Source organism: Macaca nemestrina, chromosome 9 (assembly GCF_043159975.1).
Source record: "Macaca nemestrina isolate mMacNem1 chromosome 9, mMacNem.hap1, whole genome shotgun sequence".
Classification (NCBI taxonomy): Eukaryota; Metazoa; Chordata; class Mammalia; order Primates; family Cercopithecidae; genus Macaca; species Macaca nemestrina.
Window position 1 is genome coordinate 32968992 of NC_092133.1, and position 18899 is coordinate 32987890.

Here is an 18899-nt window from a genome sequence, read left to right on the forward strand (position 1 = left end):
TGGCTCTGCTGCTCTGCATCTGTAGGGGCTCCTGGCCATGGCGCCCCTAGCTCTGCATTTGATTGTGGGCCAACCCTGATCCTACCTGGACTTGAAATCAAGCCTTGGTGTCAGTGACTTCTCGGGGAAGCAGGAGGAAGGCTGGAATAATTGTACTCATCTCAAACTCCACAGAGCTGGGTGCCATGCCCTCAAGCCCAAAGCCATGGTCACCCACACTGCCTGGAGGGAGTGGGAAGTGGGTCCCCCAGGAGCCTTGCAGACACATGTGTGGAGGCTGGACACTGGGTACCCATGCTCCACTCTCACCAGCCTCACTTATTTGCCTTCTGCAGATGTCCCCACAAGAGGCTCATGATTCTGGGCAACTTGGGAGAGGGAAGAGAAACAGGCAAAGGGAGAGGTGAAGGACAGGAGGAAGAACTGGCAACAGCCCCTCCTAGCATCAGCCTTTCCAGGTTGAAGCCCACAGACACCCTGACCCCAGTTTTTTTCTCCCCACATCTGCACACACCTGTTCAGGAAGCACCCTAGTTTTAGAAGCCTCGTTCTTTCTGTAAATATCATGGCGGGGGATCTGCTCATCACACTGGGCCCCAGATGGCATGGGCTGAGGCACCCTCCACTGAACACGGTGCCCCCACCCTCCTGGAAGCCCTCTTACCAGTCACAACGGGGTATGTCTGCGTGCCTGACACATTGCTGCCCAGCTCAGGGTTGGTGGATGCAGATAGACTCGACTTGACTTCATCAAGCCCAGGGGTCAGGGCTGGGAGGGAGTACTCGTTCCCCTGGGAGGAGAGAGAAAAGTGACAGCTCTCTATTGATGCACACACAGAGAAAGGGCTTGGTGTGCAGATGGGGAGGAGGAACGGGGAGCCCTCCCAGATGGGGTAGAAAGAGATGGTGGGACAGAGGGGAGATGCGGGGGGGCTTGGCGGATGATGGCAAGCTTTGTGTGGGTAGGAGCAGACCTGACTTGGTGAAATCGGAGGTGCAGCACCCTTTACACATTTTGGGCAGTTATGCCAGCACCCTTTATGTTTCTGTAGCATCTCCTGCCTAAGCACCCCCGAAGGTAGGGTGTAGTAGTGGGGATCCCCTTGTTGAGAGACACGGGATGTCGAGGAACCTTGGGGAGGAGCGGGAACCATGGCATGACTGGCAGAACCAGTAGCTGGGGGAAGGGCCTAGTGGGGCCTTCAGCCTGGCACTGCCGGCTGCTCCGGTATGGGCGCCCCTTTTTTAAAAACAAACAATGACAGCCCCATGGGCCCCTCGCTCTCTGCCTGTGCACTGGGGTATGAAATTGGGGAGGGGGAGAGTCCACATGGCTAACAGAAGGGTAGGAGGGGGGCAGTCATTGACTCTGAAAGGGTGTCCTGCCCGAAACACTCGGGTAATTGCCTTTTTATTGTAGCCACGGCCAAGCCAGACCCCAGAGCTGGGCAGACCAGGAGCCTGCACAAAGCAGGAAAAGTTGTTCTGATTAATATTACGTTAAATTAAAACTGATTTTCTGCTCTTTCGGGTCCGTTTTTTTCCCTTCCGCTTCCTGGCCCCCCCAGAGTACCCCCTCCCCTCCATGGCTGGACGGGATTGCCTCGTCATTTCCAATTCCTTCTCGTATTGATCTTCCTGTAGAAATCAGTTTTGTAATTAGCTGCAAATTAGGCCTTCTACTGGGGGTGAAGCTGCCCCCTGATTTATCACCAGAGTAATTCGCTGTGATCGGAGAGAAATTAAAATGAACTCAATTAGGCTTCGGATTTGCTTTATGGGCCCTGCTCCGAGTTTCAGGGGGAAAAATGACTGTGCTGGTGTTTAATAGTCTAATGAAAGTAAATAAAGGTTATTCATTGTAATACAGCCGGGGACTCAGGGAGGGTGCACCGAGCCGCCCGCCTCGGCCGGCTCCTCCTTTGTTGGTTTATGGCTCAGGGCACCTTAAAAAGACTTTTGATTTTTGTTTTATGAAGACAAACAGCTTATGGGATAAAAGGACGGGCGGGGAGAAAGGCGAGTGGCTGGGAGCTATTGGAGTCTTAGAGTGGAACTGTAGCGTGCGAGGCTGTGGGGCTGCACTGACGTGCATGTGTGGGAGCGTGTGTGCGTGCGTGCAAGCACAGCAGTGCTGTGTTGTACTGCGACCGTGGGCCTGGCCTGGGCCGCATGTGTAGCAGGGATGGGAGTGTGCCCCTGTGTGTAAGCGGGTGTGCTGGGGGCTCTACCCAGCGTATGTGGGTGGAGGCATATGCTAGGGGTATACTGAGCTGGTAATCTGGGGACAGCACACACCCACTGGCTCCATGCGGCTACCGGGACTAGCTGTGAGTACTGTGGGCTGTGGGTGGGGGAGCAGGTGGACAGTGGTGTGTGAGCACAGTACCGTGGGCTGTGGGTGGGGGAGCAGGTGGGCAGTGGTGTGTGAGCACAGTACCGTGGGCTGTGGGTGGAGGAGCAGGTGGACGGCGGAGTGTGCACAATACCGTGGGCTATTGGGGGGAACAGGTGGACAGTGGTGTGTGAACACAGTACCGTGGGCTGCGGGTGGGGGAGCAGGTGGACAGTGGAGTGTGAGCACAGTACCATGGGCTGTGGGTGGAGTGTGAACACATGCACACCAGCACATGGAAAAGTTCGGAGGCGGTTTTTGCGTTGTGCGTTTTGCTGGTGTGTTGTATGCTGTGCCCCATGCTGTGTGTCCTGGGCTGCTCAGTGTCTGCAGAGAGTGTTGGGTGTAAGTGGTGAGCTGCCAGCCTACCTAGGGTTCCATCGAATGGCTGGCTTGGGGAGCAGGAGGCAGGCACAGGTGGGCTCTCCTGACACTGGGCAAGGAAAGCTCCCCAGGCTAGCATAGATTTTCTGTAGGACCTGAGGGGCTGTGGGCAAGGGACACAGCAAGAGGATGTTCCTGAGTACTCCATGCCAGAACCACGGAGAAGTGGAGCTAGAAGGGACTTGACAAATCCTACATCCAAGCCCTTCATTCTATAGATGGGGAAATTGAGGCTCTGAACAGAGATGATTTACCCAAGGCCATACTCTTGCATCCAGAACTCATCATTTCTAATTACTATATACAGACCATAAAGATTTGTCTTAACGATACTATACTGTCTCGTGTAAGCCTGTTCACACTGCACACACACAGAACACACGTGTGTAACACATACAATGCTGGCTATGCACGTGGTGTTTGGTGAATGAGTTCTTGAGAGGCCTTGCTCTGCTGGTTCCTTTCTACTTCTGCAAGCAGAAAGCTCCCTCCTCACCTGTTCTGATTTGATGTGCTCTGATGCCTGGAAGACGTCAGGGTAGGAAGGACGCTCAAAGACCCGATCCAAAGCTTCCAGCTGCTGCTGGGTGAAGGTGTCAGCTCGCAAGTGCTTCCGCAAACTGTCCACGCCACTCTGGGAATCTCCATTGGGGACTGAGCCCTCGGAAACATCTGGAGAACACATGGACACTCAGGGCATTAGCGCCAGGCCAGCAGAGGCACAGGAACAGTGCAGGGCAGAGAGGTGGGCACCCGGCCCTGGAGCTCTGCACCCCTATGGGACCCCCTACTCTCAGCCCTAGGCCAGTGGGGCTGACACCAGAGGGTAGCCCTGCCTCAGAGACCTGGCTGAGGAAGCCCAGGGAACAGAAGGACCTGAGGACCTGGTAAGAGATGGAGTGGTCACACTGTGGGGTCAGGAAGGATTAGCCAGAGGTGGAGCCAGCGGGCTTCCAGGAGCCAGCTCCCCAGGGCATGTCTCCCTGAACCACCCCCTGCCCCCAAACCAGCCTGGGGAAGAAAGAAGCTGGGTGTCTCAGACGGGCATTACTGAGCCTGTGGAGAATTGAACTCGGCTCCGAGATGAATTTCAGTTCCACTGATTCCAAGGGTTGAAAACCATCAAATTTCCAAGGCCGAGTGTAACCTGGAGACTGGGTGAAGTAATTAACTTCGCCCTGAGGGAGGAGGGGCTCTGAGGCAGAGCTGAGGCACTCTGCTTGGGTTGGGCCAGGACTGAGGCCAGAGGGAAGCCAAGCGGGAGGAAAGAGGTGTCGCTACAGCAGCAAAGCTCCCAGTTGGACAGAGCCCACAGAAGGGCCCCCGTGGATGCCGCTGTGCCCCAGCCACCTTCTCGGCCTCTGTCTCCAACCTGGACCTGGGCTTAGGCCTCCTACAGGAGCCAGTTTCTTGGTTACCTGGTTCCTCCTGCAGGTCTCCAGAGGGAGCAGAGACTTGTCACACTGGTGCCCGCTCCCCCTAGGCTACCGGTCAGTCCTGTTTCCATGTCCCCTTTCCCCAGGTGTTCTCAGCCCTTCCCTATCCCTGCCTCCAGCCTCGGTTCCCTGGCATTTTCAAGGTGTACAGTAGGCAATGTGCCTGCTCTGCAGCCTCTCCCTTAACCCACACCTTGCAACTCCCCACAGTGGGGTTTCCCCGACAAACCCTACACCAACTTGGTCACTCCTGGGCTCTCCTCAGCCCAAGACCAGCTGAAGAGCCTTGGGCCTGGGGCCAGCCCAAGCCGGAGGCCCCAGGGTGTTCCTCTGGGACTGTTATATGTATCAGTTTATAGGTGATTATACGATATGATATAATCAATATTGCATTATATACAGTAACACCGTACAGTATCATTCAGGAGACCATAGAAAATATTACATATTGATTAACTCAACCTGCAGCCATCCTCCCTTGCTGGCCTCCCAGACTGAGCGTGGGGTCTGCTTTCCTAATGTGACCTCTCATCTTCCCTCCATATCTATTCTGGAGGGGGTAGGAAAGCAAAGAAAGTGCGTGCGTGTGTGTGTGTGTGAGAGTGTGTGTGTGTGTGTGTGTGTGTGAGAGAGAGAGAGAGAGAGAAGGAGAGACAGAAAGAGAGGGAGAAAGAGACAGAGATGAAGACCAGGACCACATCTGAAGCAGACAGACAGCGGCAGCTTCAATATTTGTTCCCATGGACACAAAACTTGGTGGTTGTGGTTTTTCAGTGGAAGGCTCTGGAATCATTTCAGTCTTATGGGATGTGTGCATCAACATGTGAGCTGAAAGTTGGAGTGTGGTGAATTTATTTTTCCCTTTTGTGTGAGTATTGTGTGTCTATGCACTTGTACACAAATAAACATCCAGATAAACAAGGGTCTGCATGTGTTGAAATGAGAATGAGAAGCTTTCTGGAAGGAAGTGTGTGTCTGTGTGTGATTGCATGAGGACCGTGAGGCCACATGCCCCATTTCTCCTGTGCCTGCTTCTTTTTTCAGGATGTGCCATCATCCTCATTTCACTCCCTGTAGCTATTTGCATGTCCTATTGTGTCTGATTCTCCCTTCCTGGAGCCCTCCTACCTTTTGGGGAAATCAGAGTCTCAGGGCTGAGGAAGGCATCAAGTGTCTTCATATATGGTTACTGCAGGGGCAGAGAGGGTGTATTTGTGACATGTGTTCGCACATTATGTGTGTGCATGTGTGGCAGGACTCCCCTCATGCCTCTGTGTAGATTTGTGTATATGCCTATCTGTGTGTGGCTTGGCTCACTGTGTGTGTGCGTGTGTGTGTGTGCGTGTGTGTGTGTGTGTGTGTGTATGTAGGGCCTGAACTGAAGCTTTGTCCTCAGGTCACTGGCTGGAGGAGTCTCTTTGCCTTCATTTATTCAGGGGCCCTTCAGATCTTGACAAATCTGTCACTCTAAATTTGCGAGAGATTATGGTGCTCTCTCCCCGGCCCGCAGAGAGGTGATATATGATATCTGCTGCCCCTATTGATTGCCTGATCTGGTGGCAGAGGCCGGCGAAATGAACTTGAAATGAACATCATGCCTCAACTCATTGTGCGTATAATACACTACTTAATCCCACATTTTTCAGCCGCTATGGAATTCAATTGATCAATCATGTTCCACTGATAGTACTGTTTTAGGGGTTATTGCTGCTCCCTCCACTCACTGACCTTTTTATTTATTTATTTATTTATTTTTTGTATACTCAGGCCCTGGTGGTAAGACAGGTTACAGAGGCAGCAACGGAGGGGAAGGGGGAGGGAAGGGAGGCAAAGGCTAAGGAAGCCTGCTACTGGAAGAGGTGACAGTGGGAGGCGGGGAAGCAGAGGAGAGGGAAGTGGGGAGGAGAAAGGAGGTGCTAGAGGAGAAGGAAAACAAAGTGGTGTGATGAAAGCATGCAGAGAACCCCCGCCCCGCAGAGAGGCTGGAGGAGGCTTGCGGGAACTCTTGTAGGAGACGGAAGGCAGCAGTCATGATGAATGGCGAAGGAGCACAAAGAAACTTATGTGGAGCAGGGAGGTGAGCCGCAGGGCCGGGGAGAGGGCAGCGGCATTACTGATGGGGGACAGCCAGCCAGCCCTCCAAATCCACCACACGTCCGTCCAGTAGGCTCTCCCGGCTCTTTCCAGAGGAGGGGGTGCCGTCCTTCCATCAGCTAGGGAAGGAAGAGAGGAATGAGGCCAAGGAGAGAAGGCAGGAAGGGAAGGAGGAAAGGGGGTTGGGAGAAGCCCTGGATCAGAAGGTCCAAGGAGGAGAAACTCAGGGAAGGAGGAAGCCCAGAGGCACGGAAGGGCAGAAAGCGGGAGGGGAAGAAAGGGAAAAAGCCTTCCGCGCCAGAAGCTGGAAGCCCGGCTGGGATGAGGACACTTACTGCAGGAACAAAACCAGCTGGCTCTGCTTTGGCTGAAGCCTGGGTGTCCTGCTACCTGGTGCCCAGGGCCTGGGTGTCCTGCTACCTGGTGCCCAGGGCCTGGATGAGGGTGGCTTTCCAGGGGAAGGAGAGGAGGAGGAAAAGGAGAAGAGAGTAAAGGAGGAGGAGTCAAAAAGGAAAGAAGGAAGACAGCTGTCAGTGCTGACCACCTAGAGGGTTCTCCGGGGAAGATGGGAAGCGAGCTCAGCATGGGGCTTTCCAAGGGCAAAGTCTCAGATGGGACAGCAAGGAGGAAGAAAGAGACCCCTGTTAGGCCCAGCTGTTGAAGGGCTGTCTGGCAGAGCTGGGCTGAAACAGAGGTGGAAGCAGAAGCCAATCTTAATCTAGGTTTCTAGGACGTAAAAGCCGATCTTAATCTAGTAAGCAGGGAAGGAAAGCGCGTAAGTGATTACACAGCATCCATTTCAAAGAAGATCCCCTACCCAACAGCCCCTTTGCCCCCATGCCCAGCAGCCAGTCTAAGAGCACCTTGTGGCAGGGACCGTGACTAATGCATTTCTGCAGCTCCAGCATCAGGAATAGCCCCGAGTAGGTACTCAGACTCTTCTGGGTGGTATTCAAAGCCATACCTCTGGCAGAAGGTTTTGGGACTGGCCACCTGACTGGCCTGGCACCACAGGACACCCAGTCTCTCATCAGGCAAGCCCCACACATCCCTGGCTAGCAGATGTGCTATCCCCACTGCTTGTTAGCCTCTAACAGCATCAACTCTGACCCGCAGGCCTTTCCCACTCTCAGAAACACCATCCTGCCCATCTCTGGTGCCTCTACCAACGCACAGACAACACTGTGTTCCTGGTGAGCAGCAGAACTTAACCCTGGGGCTTCTGAGCTGCCATCCAGAGCAGGTGGCAGAGGCTGCTTGAGACTGGGGCCTGGAGAACGCATCTACATTTGAGCTCCCTGCACCAAGAGGGCTGGAGGCTGCTGGTCATGTGTCCTGCACGTTCAGGAGCAATTCTGATTTCCAGTATTCTTCCCCATTCTCTGGTCACATTTTTAGACTGGGTCTGGAGGTGGCTGTGGATTTAATAAGACCAAACAGAGCAAGGAAGGGACCCTGTGCTAGTCAGTCTCCATAGAGGGAGGGTTCAGCCTCATTCTCCGTCTGCCCCCTGCCCAACTCCCATTCTGCAGCAGCTCACAAGTATCAAGAACTCATGACATGCCATTGCTGTTATTTACAGAGCTCATTCAATCCTTCCGACAAACCTGTGGGGGAAGTACTATGATACCCATTTTAAAGATAAGGAAGCTGAGGCAAAGAGAGGTTAAGTAGCTTGTCAAAGGCCATGCAGCTAGTAAATGACAGCCACATTTGAATCCGGGTCTGAGTACAGAGCCTGCCCTCGAAATCATTTCACTCTGCAGCCTGGGTGCCAAACACAGTGGGCCCAGTTGAAGGCCACTTGGCTCCATCCAGGGCACAGCCTCCCTCTTGGCATCCCTCATTCTCTGCCTGGCACCCTCCCCAAATGGAGGCTACAGCCTGTGGCACATGTGCTGGCTGAGTGCAGACTGTGCCCAGATGATTAGGGGATATCTGGTCCAAATTCTTCATGTTACCATAACTAGCAGGGGTGGGCCGTGACTTTTCCAAGGTCACACAACTGGGGAATGGGACTCCCAGGACTGGGCCATTCCAGGTGCTCTGTCCACTGTGGCATGAGCACTCTTAAGGGGGTGAGCGGCCACAGGTCTTTTTGGAACACGGATAGTATGTAAATAAATTAATTCAATTAAACAAACTGCTGAGTCAAAACTTTGACATAGATTATTCTTTCAAGGATAACAAAGCTCATATTGTCTTCTTCTCTGACTGTTTCATATTTGCTTAGCATTTAACAAAAGGTCTTCATAGATCTAGGGTATTTGGTCTTCCCAACCACTCTCCAAGGTAAGTAGGGATTCTAATCCCTTTTTACTGGGGAGGAAACTGAGGCTCAGAGTATATAAGGTGCAGGGCAAGTGGCTGGCTCAGGGGGACATTTACTGGGGATCTTGGCACAGGGCAGGTGCCCCGACAGCTGTGGACTAAACGGACAGACAGAGTGGCTGCCTGCCTAGCCAGAGCCCAGAGTGTGGGGCTGCTGGCAGCAGGACCCGAGTCTCCAGGCAAACGAAGAGAACTCCAAAACCAAAGATCAACTTGACTGGAAGGAGAGCTGCTGGTGTGGTGACAGTGGTTACTTCTTGATCACAAGCAATTTTTATTTTCTTTTTATCTAAGTTTTTCCATATCGTCCAGGCTTTGTGCAATTAGTATGTGCTACTTCTAGAATCACTATTAAAAATGTCTTTACTCCTCAACCGAAAGATCTCATCTCCTCATTCATTCAGCCCTGCCACTCACTCCCCGTCTATTCCTGGGTGGCCCTGGAGCTGGGCCCTATCTCACACCTCTCACCCCAGGTCAGGGCCCTGGTACTGGCCAGTCATGAATGGAGTTGTCCAGTGGGGTCTCAGCAGCTTGGGGAGGGGGACACTCCCTGAACACTGTCTTGGGAGCAGGGCTAGGGACAGAAGGGTCACTGCAAGGGACAAGAGACAGTTGGGGGTGGTGGTAATAGATAAAATGAAATAATGGGCCAGGCATGGTGGCTCACGCCTGCAATCTCAACACTTTGGGAAGCTGAGCCTGGAAGATTGCTTGTGTCCAGGAGTGTGAGACCAGCCTGGGCAACATAGCGAGACCTTATCTCTACAAAATATAAAAAATTAGCTGGGCATGGTTGCATGCACCTGTGGCTCAGCTACTCAGGAGGCTGAGGCAGGAGTATTGCTTAAGCCTGGGAGGTCAAGGTTGCAGTGAGCTAAGATAGTGCCACTGCATTCAGCCCGGACAACAGAGTGAGACCCTGTCTCAAAAAAAAAAAAAAAAAAAAAAAAAAAGAAAAAAAGGAAAAGAAAAGAAAAGAAAGAAAAAGAAAGAAAATGAAAATGAAATGATGTCATTTCCTCTGTCAGAAAGCACCAAGGCTCATCAAAGTCTACAAAATCAGGATGGTATGAATGGGGTTGCCCATCAAATCCCAGGAAGCAAGATGAGGTATTTGAAAAGAATTTAAGTATAGCAAAGAATTACACTAACTTTGGCCATGTGCGGTGGCTCACGCCTGTCATCCCAGCACTTTGGGAGGCTCGAGGCGGGTGAATCACAAGGTCACGAATTCGAGACCAGCCTGGCCAACATGGTAAAACCCCATCTTTACTAAAAATACAAAAAGTTAGCTGGGTGTAGTGGCGGAGGCCTGTAATCCCATCTACTTGGGAGGCCTGAGGCAGGAGAATCGCTTGAACCCAGGAGGCGGAGGTTGCAGTGAGCTGAGATCGTGCCAGCCTGGGCGACAGAGTGAGACTCTGCCTCAAAACAAAACAAAACAAACAAACAAAAAAATTGCACTAACTTCAGTTTTCTAAGCTCAAATACAAACATCTATCTGTCTATGGAGAAAGTAATGATATTAGGGCTTTCACCTACACTCATCAATCTCTTCAAACTTTACAAGGTGCTTATTATTATTCTCACTTTCTAGAAGAGGAAATAGAGAGGCAAAATTATTTCTTCAACACCACAAAGGTAGGAAGCAGCAGAGCCTGGATATGAACTCAGGGATGTCAGACTCCGAAGCTCTCTCCATTCTGCCACGTTTGCCTTCTCTGTCAAGGATCCATCATCACTTACCGAACACTTACTGTGTTCTGGGCAGGCTCAAGGTACTTTATGCACATTATCCACAGTCTTCACAGAACACTTGGAAAAGTGACACTGCTAGTTCAATTTTACAAACGAGGAAACAGGCTCAGGGAGAGTTCAAAATATGTGCAAGATTGCACAGCTGGCAAGAAGCAGTCTTGGGGAAACGGAGTCTTTATCCGCAGGCAGAAAATGACCTCAAAAAGTGATATGGGAAGAAAAGAGAAAAGTGTGGAGGCAGCGGGAACAGTGGGTGATGGGCCTCAGGCCTCAAGGGCTGGGGGAGCAGTGGGGCTCAGGGGCCAGCTGTGCTGGGGATGGGGCTCTGCCCGTTCTGATGGTGGCCTCTGCTCAGACGGTGCTCTCTCTGCCTAGCTACTCCACACATTACTTCCGCCTCTGAGGGGTTCACCCCCAGGCTGCCCCCCAGTCTTCTCAGCTGCCAGTTGTTGCAGTTTCAAACTCAATTGTTCTCCTCGGTAGTGAGGCAAATGGAGTCATTAATTACCTTCTATCGGCTGGGCTGAGTTCAGAACGCGATCAATATCCCCGCTTGTCATTCAGGGCAGCCCGCCTGTGCAGCCCCAGCCCCACCCCCACGGCAGCACAGCAGAACCAGGGAGATGGAAGTCCAACTGGGAACAGGGAGTGAGGTTTGGGAGCTGAGGAATGGGGTGGTTCCCCAGAGGTCAGGTGCTGTCCAGACTGGTAGAGGAGGGAGGATTGATGGATTGGGGGGGGTGAGGGTTCACAAGGGAGAGTGGAGGAGGAAAGAAAAGGAAGGAGTGTTCCAGAATGAAGAGAGAGGTAAGTGAGATAGGAGATGGGAGGGAGGAAGAGAGGATGAGGGGGAAGTGGGATTCGGGCAGTGAGGGAGGAACAGATAGGAAAAAGGAGAGGGGAGGGAAGGGGCTCCAGAGGGCCAGGCTGGGAAGGAGCTATGGTGACACTGCTTGTCCAGGGAGATGGATGATACGCCTCATTGCCTTCCATCTTTAAACTGGACATTCACTGAGTCTGGCCTGGCCACAGTTCCCAAGCTAAGCTCAAGAGGTGGGCATAAAGTGGGCCAGGTGCAGTGGCTCACTCCTGTAACCCCAGCACTTTGGGAGGCCGAGGTGGGCAGATTGCTTTAGCTCAGGAGGTCAAGACCAGCCTGGTCAACATGGTGAAACCCCGTCTCTACTAAAAATACAAAAATTAGCTGGGTGTGGTAGCATGTGCCTGTGGTCTCAGCTACTTGGGAGGCTGAGATGGGAGGATCACTTGAGCCCCTGAGGTGGAGGCTGCAGTGAGCTGAGATCATGCCACTGCACTCCAGCCTGGGAGACAGAGTGAGACCGTGTCTTAAAAAAAAAAAAAAAAAAAAAAAAAAAAAAAAAAAGAGGTGGACATGAAGAAGGCTTTGGAAATCTGGCCCAAACCTTGGCTAGGGACAAGACCAGGTTCTGCCCAGCCGTCTAGCCCTAGGAAACTACCTGCTGTACTTGACTAAGCCCAGCTTCTAAACACTCAGTGAGTTCATGAACGGGGGGGGCTGGGGTAGCTGTGGGCCTGCCTGACCTCAGGCTTGCTGTGCCCATTCACACCCACCAGCCTCTATGGACACTAATGGTACTGGTGACCCTAACACAATGCTGCACCAGAAGTAACATCTCCTGGGTTGAAATCCTAGTTTTGTTGCTCACTTGCTATAAATCTCCTGAGCTTTTCAGGATTGAGTTTCCTCAGACATATACAAGAGGGCTGTTAGCTCCTCCCTCACCATTAATTTCTCCTTTGTCTGCATTCCAACAGCCATCTATCCAAACCTTTATTGTAGAAATAGCACTAATAATAACTAAAACAGATCCAGTTTCTACTTGGATACCAGACACTATACTTAACACGCATATACTGATTTAATCCTTACAATAACAGCAACTAACATTTATTAAGTGCTTAGTATATATCAGGCACTCCTCTGATAATCTTACATATATTAATTCATCACAATTTTCATGAGAACTTAAACATTATTGTTCCCATTTTGTAGATGCGGAAATGAAAGTGCAGAGATTAAGGAACTTTCCCAAGGTTACATGCCTCACGGATGACGGAGGAGTAAGAACTCAACCCTGGCAACATGCCTCCGAACCTGGGGAAACTGAGGGGTAGAGAGACTAGGTAATTTACCCAGAACAACTTATGATAGCCAGTAAGTGGCAGAGCCAAATTTAGGATCTCTTCATATCATAGTTATTTTTTAATGTTTGTTTTCTCCTCTGAACTGTGAATTTTGAAGGCAGGGGTCCTATAGTTTTCAACTTTAAACTTCAAGTAGAAAAGGTGATCACGAATGTTGACTGATTTATTGACAAGAATTCCAAAAGCAAAGACTGATCAGTTCTTAACTTGCTACGCTCAACATTTTACCTTTTAGAAGGAAAAAGAAGCAACAAAGGAGAATGCTACTCTGAATTCAGTGTCACTCACGTTCTACAGCTGGAAATATCATGAAGGGAATTTAACTGGATTCCCTCTTAGGTATTTAAAATTAAGACAAAACCCAAAAGCCTGGCTCAGAGAGATTAGGTAGTTTTCCCATGTCATATAGCTAGTTGTCATAAGAATGGGAACTGAAGTTCCTAGCTCAGAGCCCTTTCCACTATTGCAGGCCACTTAATTCTGACCAAGAAAGAGAGACTGATGAAAGGGAAATAGTGGGGATGCAGGGAGAAAGCAAGCACGTCTAGAGTTGACAGTAGCTCAGGAAGGGGGTGCTGGGCAGAATCTGAATTGAAGAAAGCAAAATGATCCATGCTGGGGGAAAGACATGCCGGGGATTCCATGGCAAGAGATTCTAAAAGAGACCATAATTCCACGAGGACGGGATGCTCTAAAAATGAAATTTTGCTTCTATAAGCTCATATAATCAACCTGACAGCACAAAGGGAGTGGGAGTGGGGGAGGGGGTGAAAAAAGAAGGACATTTAAGGAAAATCACTGTTGTTGCACACAGATAAGCTTTAAATTATGATGATCCCAGATTTTAAAAGGACATGTACATTGAACAGCGGAAGATTATGCAGCCATTAAAAAATCGTGTTTTCAAAGAATATTTAATGATATGTGAAAATGGTCCTATGTAATGTTAGGTGAAAATAGCAAGACATGAAGCTTCTTATATGGTATTGTTCAATTTTTGATTAAAAAATTATATATACACAAAAAAGAAAGAGATTGGGAAAATCTACCAAATTCAACAGTGGTTGTCTCCTGGTGATGACATTGTGAGGGAATTTTTAAAAATTTACTATCTCTTCCAAGTACTTCCCAAAGAGCATGTATTCCACTTATGATCATAGAAGTCACTTTTTTTCCTCTTTTACAGGATACATGACAGATGGAAGGGGGGGACCATAACCAAGGATGGATATGAGGGTGGCATGAGCCTGTCAGGAAGACAAAGGCTCAGAACAAGCTGAGACAACAAAAAAGGGCCTTGGATGCTATGTTTGGAGAAAGAAAGAAAAGAAAGGCAGGTTTTGGCTCAGTCCTAGGGAAGAGGATGTGATATTGAGAGAGAAGGCAGAACTTCTCAATCCTCAGCTTGCTTTTGTCTTCACCAAAGGAAAGCATCTTCAAACTGAGCCCAGTAGGAGGGCACTGGTGCCCTGGTCAGGGAGGGGCCAGGCAGGTAACCTCTGGCAATTTCAATGAATTTTCCCAGGTCCAGACAGGACCTAAAACTGCTGCTGATAATCCCTGAGATGTCGCAAAGAAAGGGTGAGGCAGTGACAAGCCCAATGCCATCCTGTCTGTTAGAAAAGGGGGGAGAAGTACACGTATGCAAATGACACTCAAAATCATAAATTCAGGATCAGGTTCTGGAAATCCTTTAAAAGAAATTATTATACAGTTAATTACAGCCAACAGAAAAGGAAATGGTGATACCCCAGAGCTTGCACGCACTCACAAAAATAAGTTGTGGCATATTTACTCGATATCAACGCTTAGATCAAATACCTCCCTCATAAACACTTCCCTAGTTGCCCTGACTGGAAGCAACTGCTCCTTTGTTTTTTTCATTCATCATATGACTTCATGCCTTGATCATGGCATTCATCACATTCTGCTTATATAATGATGTGTCTGTCTACCTCCCTGCTAGATTGTAAGTTTCTTGAGGTCAAGGACTGTGCCCTATTTACCTTTGTAAATCAGTCCTGCCATATGTTGTACATAGCAGGCGAACAATTTGCTCATCAATGTAAACTGGATTTTTAAAAATAATTTATTAACGAAATTCTGTGGAAGTAGTGAATGTTAACATTTGACAAAGAATCTCCTTCCTAGCATAATGGACAACGTGAAAACAAGTAAAATGATTGATGGCTGTTGGGCTCAGTAGTTCCCAAAGCATTCATTCACTTATAGCAGCTAGGAGGAGGTCTCCATCGGTGGGCCATGTGGCTTTCCTGTGTTTTCAAGGAAAATAACTCTTTTGAAAAAAACTAGTTGGATGATGATATAGAAGACATCCTTATGACCTTAATCGGGTAGAATTAAGAACCCAAACCAACAAGATGAAATTCAGCAGGGATAAATGGAATGCCCTATGTTTAGGTTAAAAAAAAATCAATTACACAAGTGCAGAATGGGGTAGACCTGGCTTGATAGCAATTGATGTGAAAAAGATCTCGAGGTTTTAGTTGACCACGAACTAAATATGAGCTTGAGTCTGACACGGCTGCTAAAAAATCGAATGTAATCTTAGGCTATATTATGGATGTAGAGTCTCCAGATGGGAGAGTGGCAAGGCTCTACTGTGCCTGGCATTGGCTAGACTGTCTCTGGAGTTCAGTGTTCATTTCTGAGGAACTTTAGCCTTCAATAATGAATTCTGAGATGGGTAACCAGGATGGTGAGGGAACCCCCTCAAGGGCAGGAACCGTATCATGTGAGAATCTGAAATCTACCCAGGACCTAGCCCAGCATTTGCCAAGAGCTCAGTAAATATGGTGGAATTGATGAAAGGGAGGGAGGGAAGGAAAGGGAGGGTATCAAATGGAGAGCTTTACCGCCACCACCATTCTCTGTGGCAAATTCCATTACCTCTATTTTAAAGATGAGGAAACAGATTCAGAGATATTATGTAATCAGTCAAAGGTCCCAGAGCAAGTAGGGAGTGGAGATGGACCCACATCTGGACATTTGGATCCCACATCCTGTGCTCTTCCCTCAACCCGCATGACTCAGTATAAAGTGGTGCTGCAAACAAACAATGGCCACTGTCCATCTCTGACATACGTCCAGGCAGAGCTGTGGCCTTTCAGGCAGAACTACTGGAGGAAAGAGTTCTATGGTGAGTGGCAGATAAGACAGGATGACCCTTAAGAACCTGACACTCTGCCTTGTCACCATCCAGCCCAGCCAAGGTCTCTCAATCTCAGCCACTCCCAGGCTCCCAGGCTCAAGCCCCATTTCCTGCTTGCCCTTCTAGTCCATTTACCCAGATTCCTACGGAACACACAGTCACGTGTCTGGGCATTTAACAAACAGCCAGTTGTCTGAGTGCAAAAGCCTTGCCTTCCCCAGCAGGCTGTAAGCTCCTGAGAGCCACATCCTGGTTCTCTGCTCCTCTCATACCTCCCAACACAGTGGGCACCTGGGCCCACATTGATACAAAGATCCCCAGAGAGGCCAGAGAGGAAGGTGTCAGTTTCCTCACTATCCCACCGATTTACACACCAAAGCAGTCAAGGACTCTTGGCTCACTGAAAACTGTCCAAGAACAGGGGGATAATCTGAGGGGCCCCTTAGGGCCCTGGCATTTCCTAACCAACCTGTAGAGAAGAGGGAGATATGGAGGAAACCTAGAACCCCAGGGAAATGTACCAGCACATTTACTTTCCTCACTTTAAATAACTTAGCTCCCCCGAAAAAAAGCCCCCAGGTTACCTGTGGAGAAGAAAAGCATGGCACCCACTGCCAAGTCACAGCCAGCCTGGATGTATGCGACCCATGTATGAAGAAGTGGAACGGGGGAGAGTGGGTACCGACAAGGAGGAGGGAGATGAAGGCCAGAGGCCCCAAGAAGGGAACACACAGGTTGTGGGAGAGGGAGGACAGAACCAGGGGAGGAAGGAGAGGGGAGAGCCTCCAGTGGATTTAGGGAATTCCCCAAGGAGATCAACTTTCCCACCTGGGAGCACTGGTGTGCAGTCCTGCTGGCCTGCTGCAGGGGCTGGCGGGGAAGGAGGACTCACTGAGTGTCTAGCTCCTGGGACCCTAGCCCTTCCTCAGCCTTCCCTGGGCTCTCAGGGAGGGGGTGGGGCCCTCTGCCTAGTGCTGTCCCCATTTGGCTCCAGCAGGGACCAGAACCAGTTAGAAATCTCTGGAGCCAAGAGGAAAGGGGGCTTTGTTAGCTCAAAGGACACAAGCAAGGCGAAAAATTACATACCAGGCCGCCCTAAGTATGCTTGTTTAGAGAAACTGCTTGCATTTATGAAGTCTTTGGTGCGGAAAGCAGGGTTGCAAATGACTGCATCAGAGCGACAGTAAAGGCCATTAATTTCCTGTTATGTTTTCCTGTGTTGGGGGCTTTATTAATTTAATTTTACACTGTCGAACAACAGCGAGAGCTGACACTGCCACACCGCCACGGCTAGGGTTTTCTTTTTGTGTGTGTAGCAAGGCTTTGCCTGACATGCAAATCAACGCTATTACCAGAACCAATAAAGATGTGTGGAGGGAAGAGGGGAGGGAGGGGATGGGAGAGCGCAGGGGGGAGAAAGGACCAATGCCATCCTTGGCCAGTGTCTGCCTCCTGTGCCTAGCACCTCCTGGCTTCCCAAGGTGTCCTCCACAGTCAGCAATTTCTGAGCATCCTTTGCTATCCTTCTGCCCTCTTCTTCTCCCCATCCTCTGCTTCTGGATGGTTCTACCTCTGTCATCCTCCTCTGTCTCAGTTCCTGGCAGAACTTGCATAGAGACATGGAGTTCCCAGAAAGAAAAGGGACATAGACTTGTCACTGTCTGACCCCAGCTGAGGTATGTCGCGGAAGCCACAGGGGCAAGCAACATGATGGTGCCAAGCCCACAGGCCAGAGCAAAGGCCTATGTTGCGGACTTGCTCTCCAGGCATTTTCTCCCCCATACTCCCTTTTCATCTAAAGTCAAGGGTCCTGGCCCACTTACACATTATTAGTGCACACATGCATGAACCCACGTGCTTGTGCATGTGAGGAAGAGTCCAGAAGAACAGATACTCCAACACTCCAACTTGCTTTTAAGCCCCTCTGTGAGCTTTCATACTTTAACATTGTCAACCACTTATTTCCTTTGAATTACCAGGAAACAAATAAGGTCTCTATTTCTCCTTAAAAGACTCCAATAGCTATTTTCAGTAGCTGTAAGGCACCCACATAGTTCAGACCAAAATGCCAGAGAAAAATGGATCCCCAGCATCAGAAGAAAAAGCAAGTCCCTAGAGGTTCCTTTGTATAGCATTCTGGTCCCTTTTGCTGCCTAGGCCACATACCCACTGCCCAAGACCACCCACACTGTCCCTCACCCAGGCGGCTCCTGCAAGCTGGCTGCCCCAGGTGGCCCACAGTGCCCTCAGCTCCCCACACCACCAGTCCACCCAGGTGCCCACACTGCCCAAGTGCCCATGCTGGGCACTCTGCCTAAAGAGATGGAGATGGCAGGTGAGGAGGGAAGAGAGGAGGAAAGAAAGGCTCCTGGAGTCACCCCTACCAAATCTACTGTCTGCATCCCTCCATCCCAGGCTTCCCAGGCTGCCCGGGCCGAAGGAGATATGTGTGAGCCAGCGAGTGTGTGTGAGTGTGTCTGTGCATCTCCCCCTCTGTCACTGGCTTACTTGCTCTCCTGCTCGCACTTTCTGCTTCAGGAGCTGTTTGGCAGGCTCTGGGAGGCTGCTGGATGGAATCCAGCTCTCCCTAGGAGGAAAGCATAAACTTCATAAACTGCATTTACTTTAATGCAGGTTCCTGGAGCTGCTCTCCTCTGACTTCTCTTCCCTCCCCTTGTCTGCTGTCTGGATCACATTCTACCCCTGCCCCTGTGTGTACCCCAACCTTACACACATGCACACACATACACAAGTACACACGTACACATGCACACACACGCTAGCCAGTCCTCCTGAAAAAGGTGAAGCCTGGGGCAGAAGGAGAAGGGCGAGGTGTAAAAGCTCTGGCTGCAGGATAAAGCCCCAGCCCCAGTCCTGGAAAGGCCCCCAGGAGATGCCCACACATTTGTCTCCAGTAGTGATGAGCACAAAGGGTGCTTTGAAGCAGGCAGGCCGAGCCTCAGGGAGGGAGGGGATGCTGACATTTCACGGGGGCAGCCAAATTAGGAGCCACCTGGAGGATGGGCCACAGGGCTCCAAGAATGGGAGGGAGGGAAGGCCAGGCCTCCGTGCAGGTTAAGGTTTGTGAGGCCTCTCTTGTCTAGTGCTGTCAAGGTCAGCAGGTTCGGGTTCACTGAAG

General features: G+C 50.3%; 1 protein-coding gene across 7 annotated transcripts in view; it reads right to left on the reverse strand.

Annotated features, from left to right (window-relative positions):
• The window catches only part of LOC105478388 (paired box 2), a 94194-nt gene that overhangs the window by 19638 nt on the left and 55657 nt on the right, over positions 1-18899 (reverse strand). For all 7 annotated transcript variants that reach the window (XM_011735636.3, XM_011735633.3, XM_011735627.2 and 4 more), the window contains 2 exons: positions 3276-3451; positions 665-791 (listed from right to left, as the gene is read on the reverse strand). In XM_011735636.3, coding sequence (XP_011733938.1) covers positions 665-791; positions 3276-3451 — 303 coding nt within the window. The remainder of the gene's footprint in view (positions 1-664; positions 792-3275; positions 3452-18899) is intronic.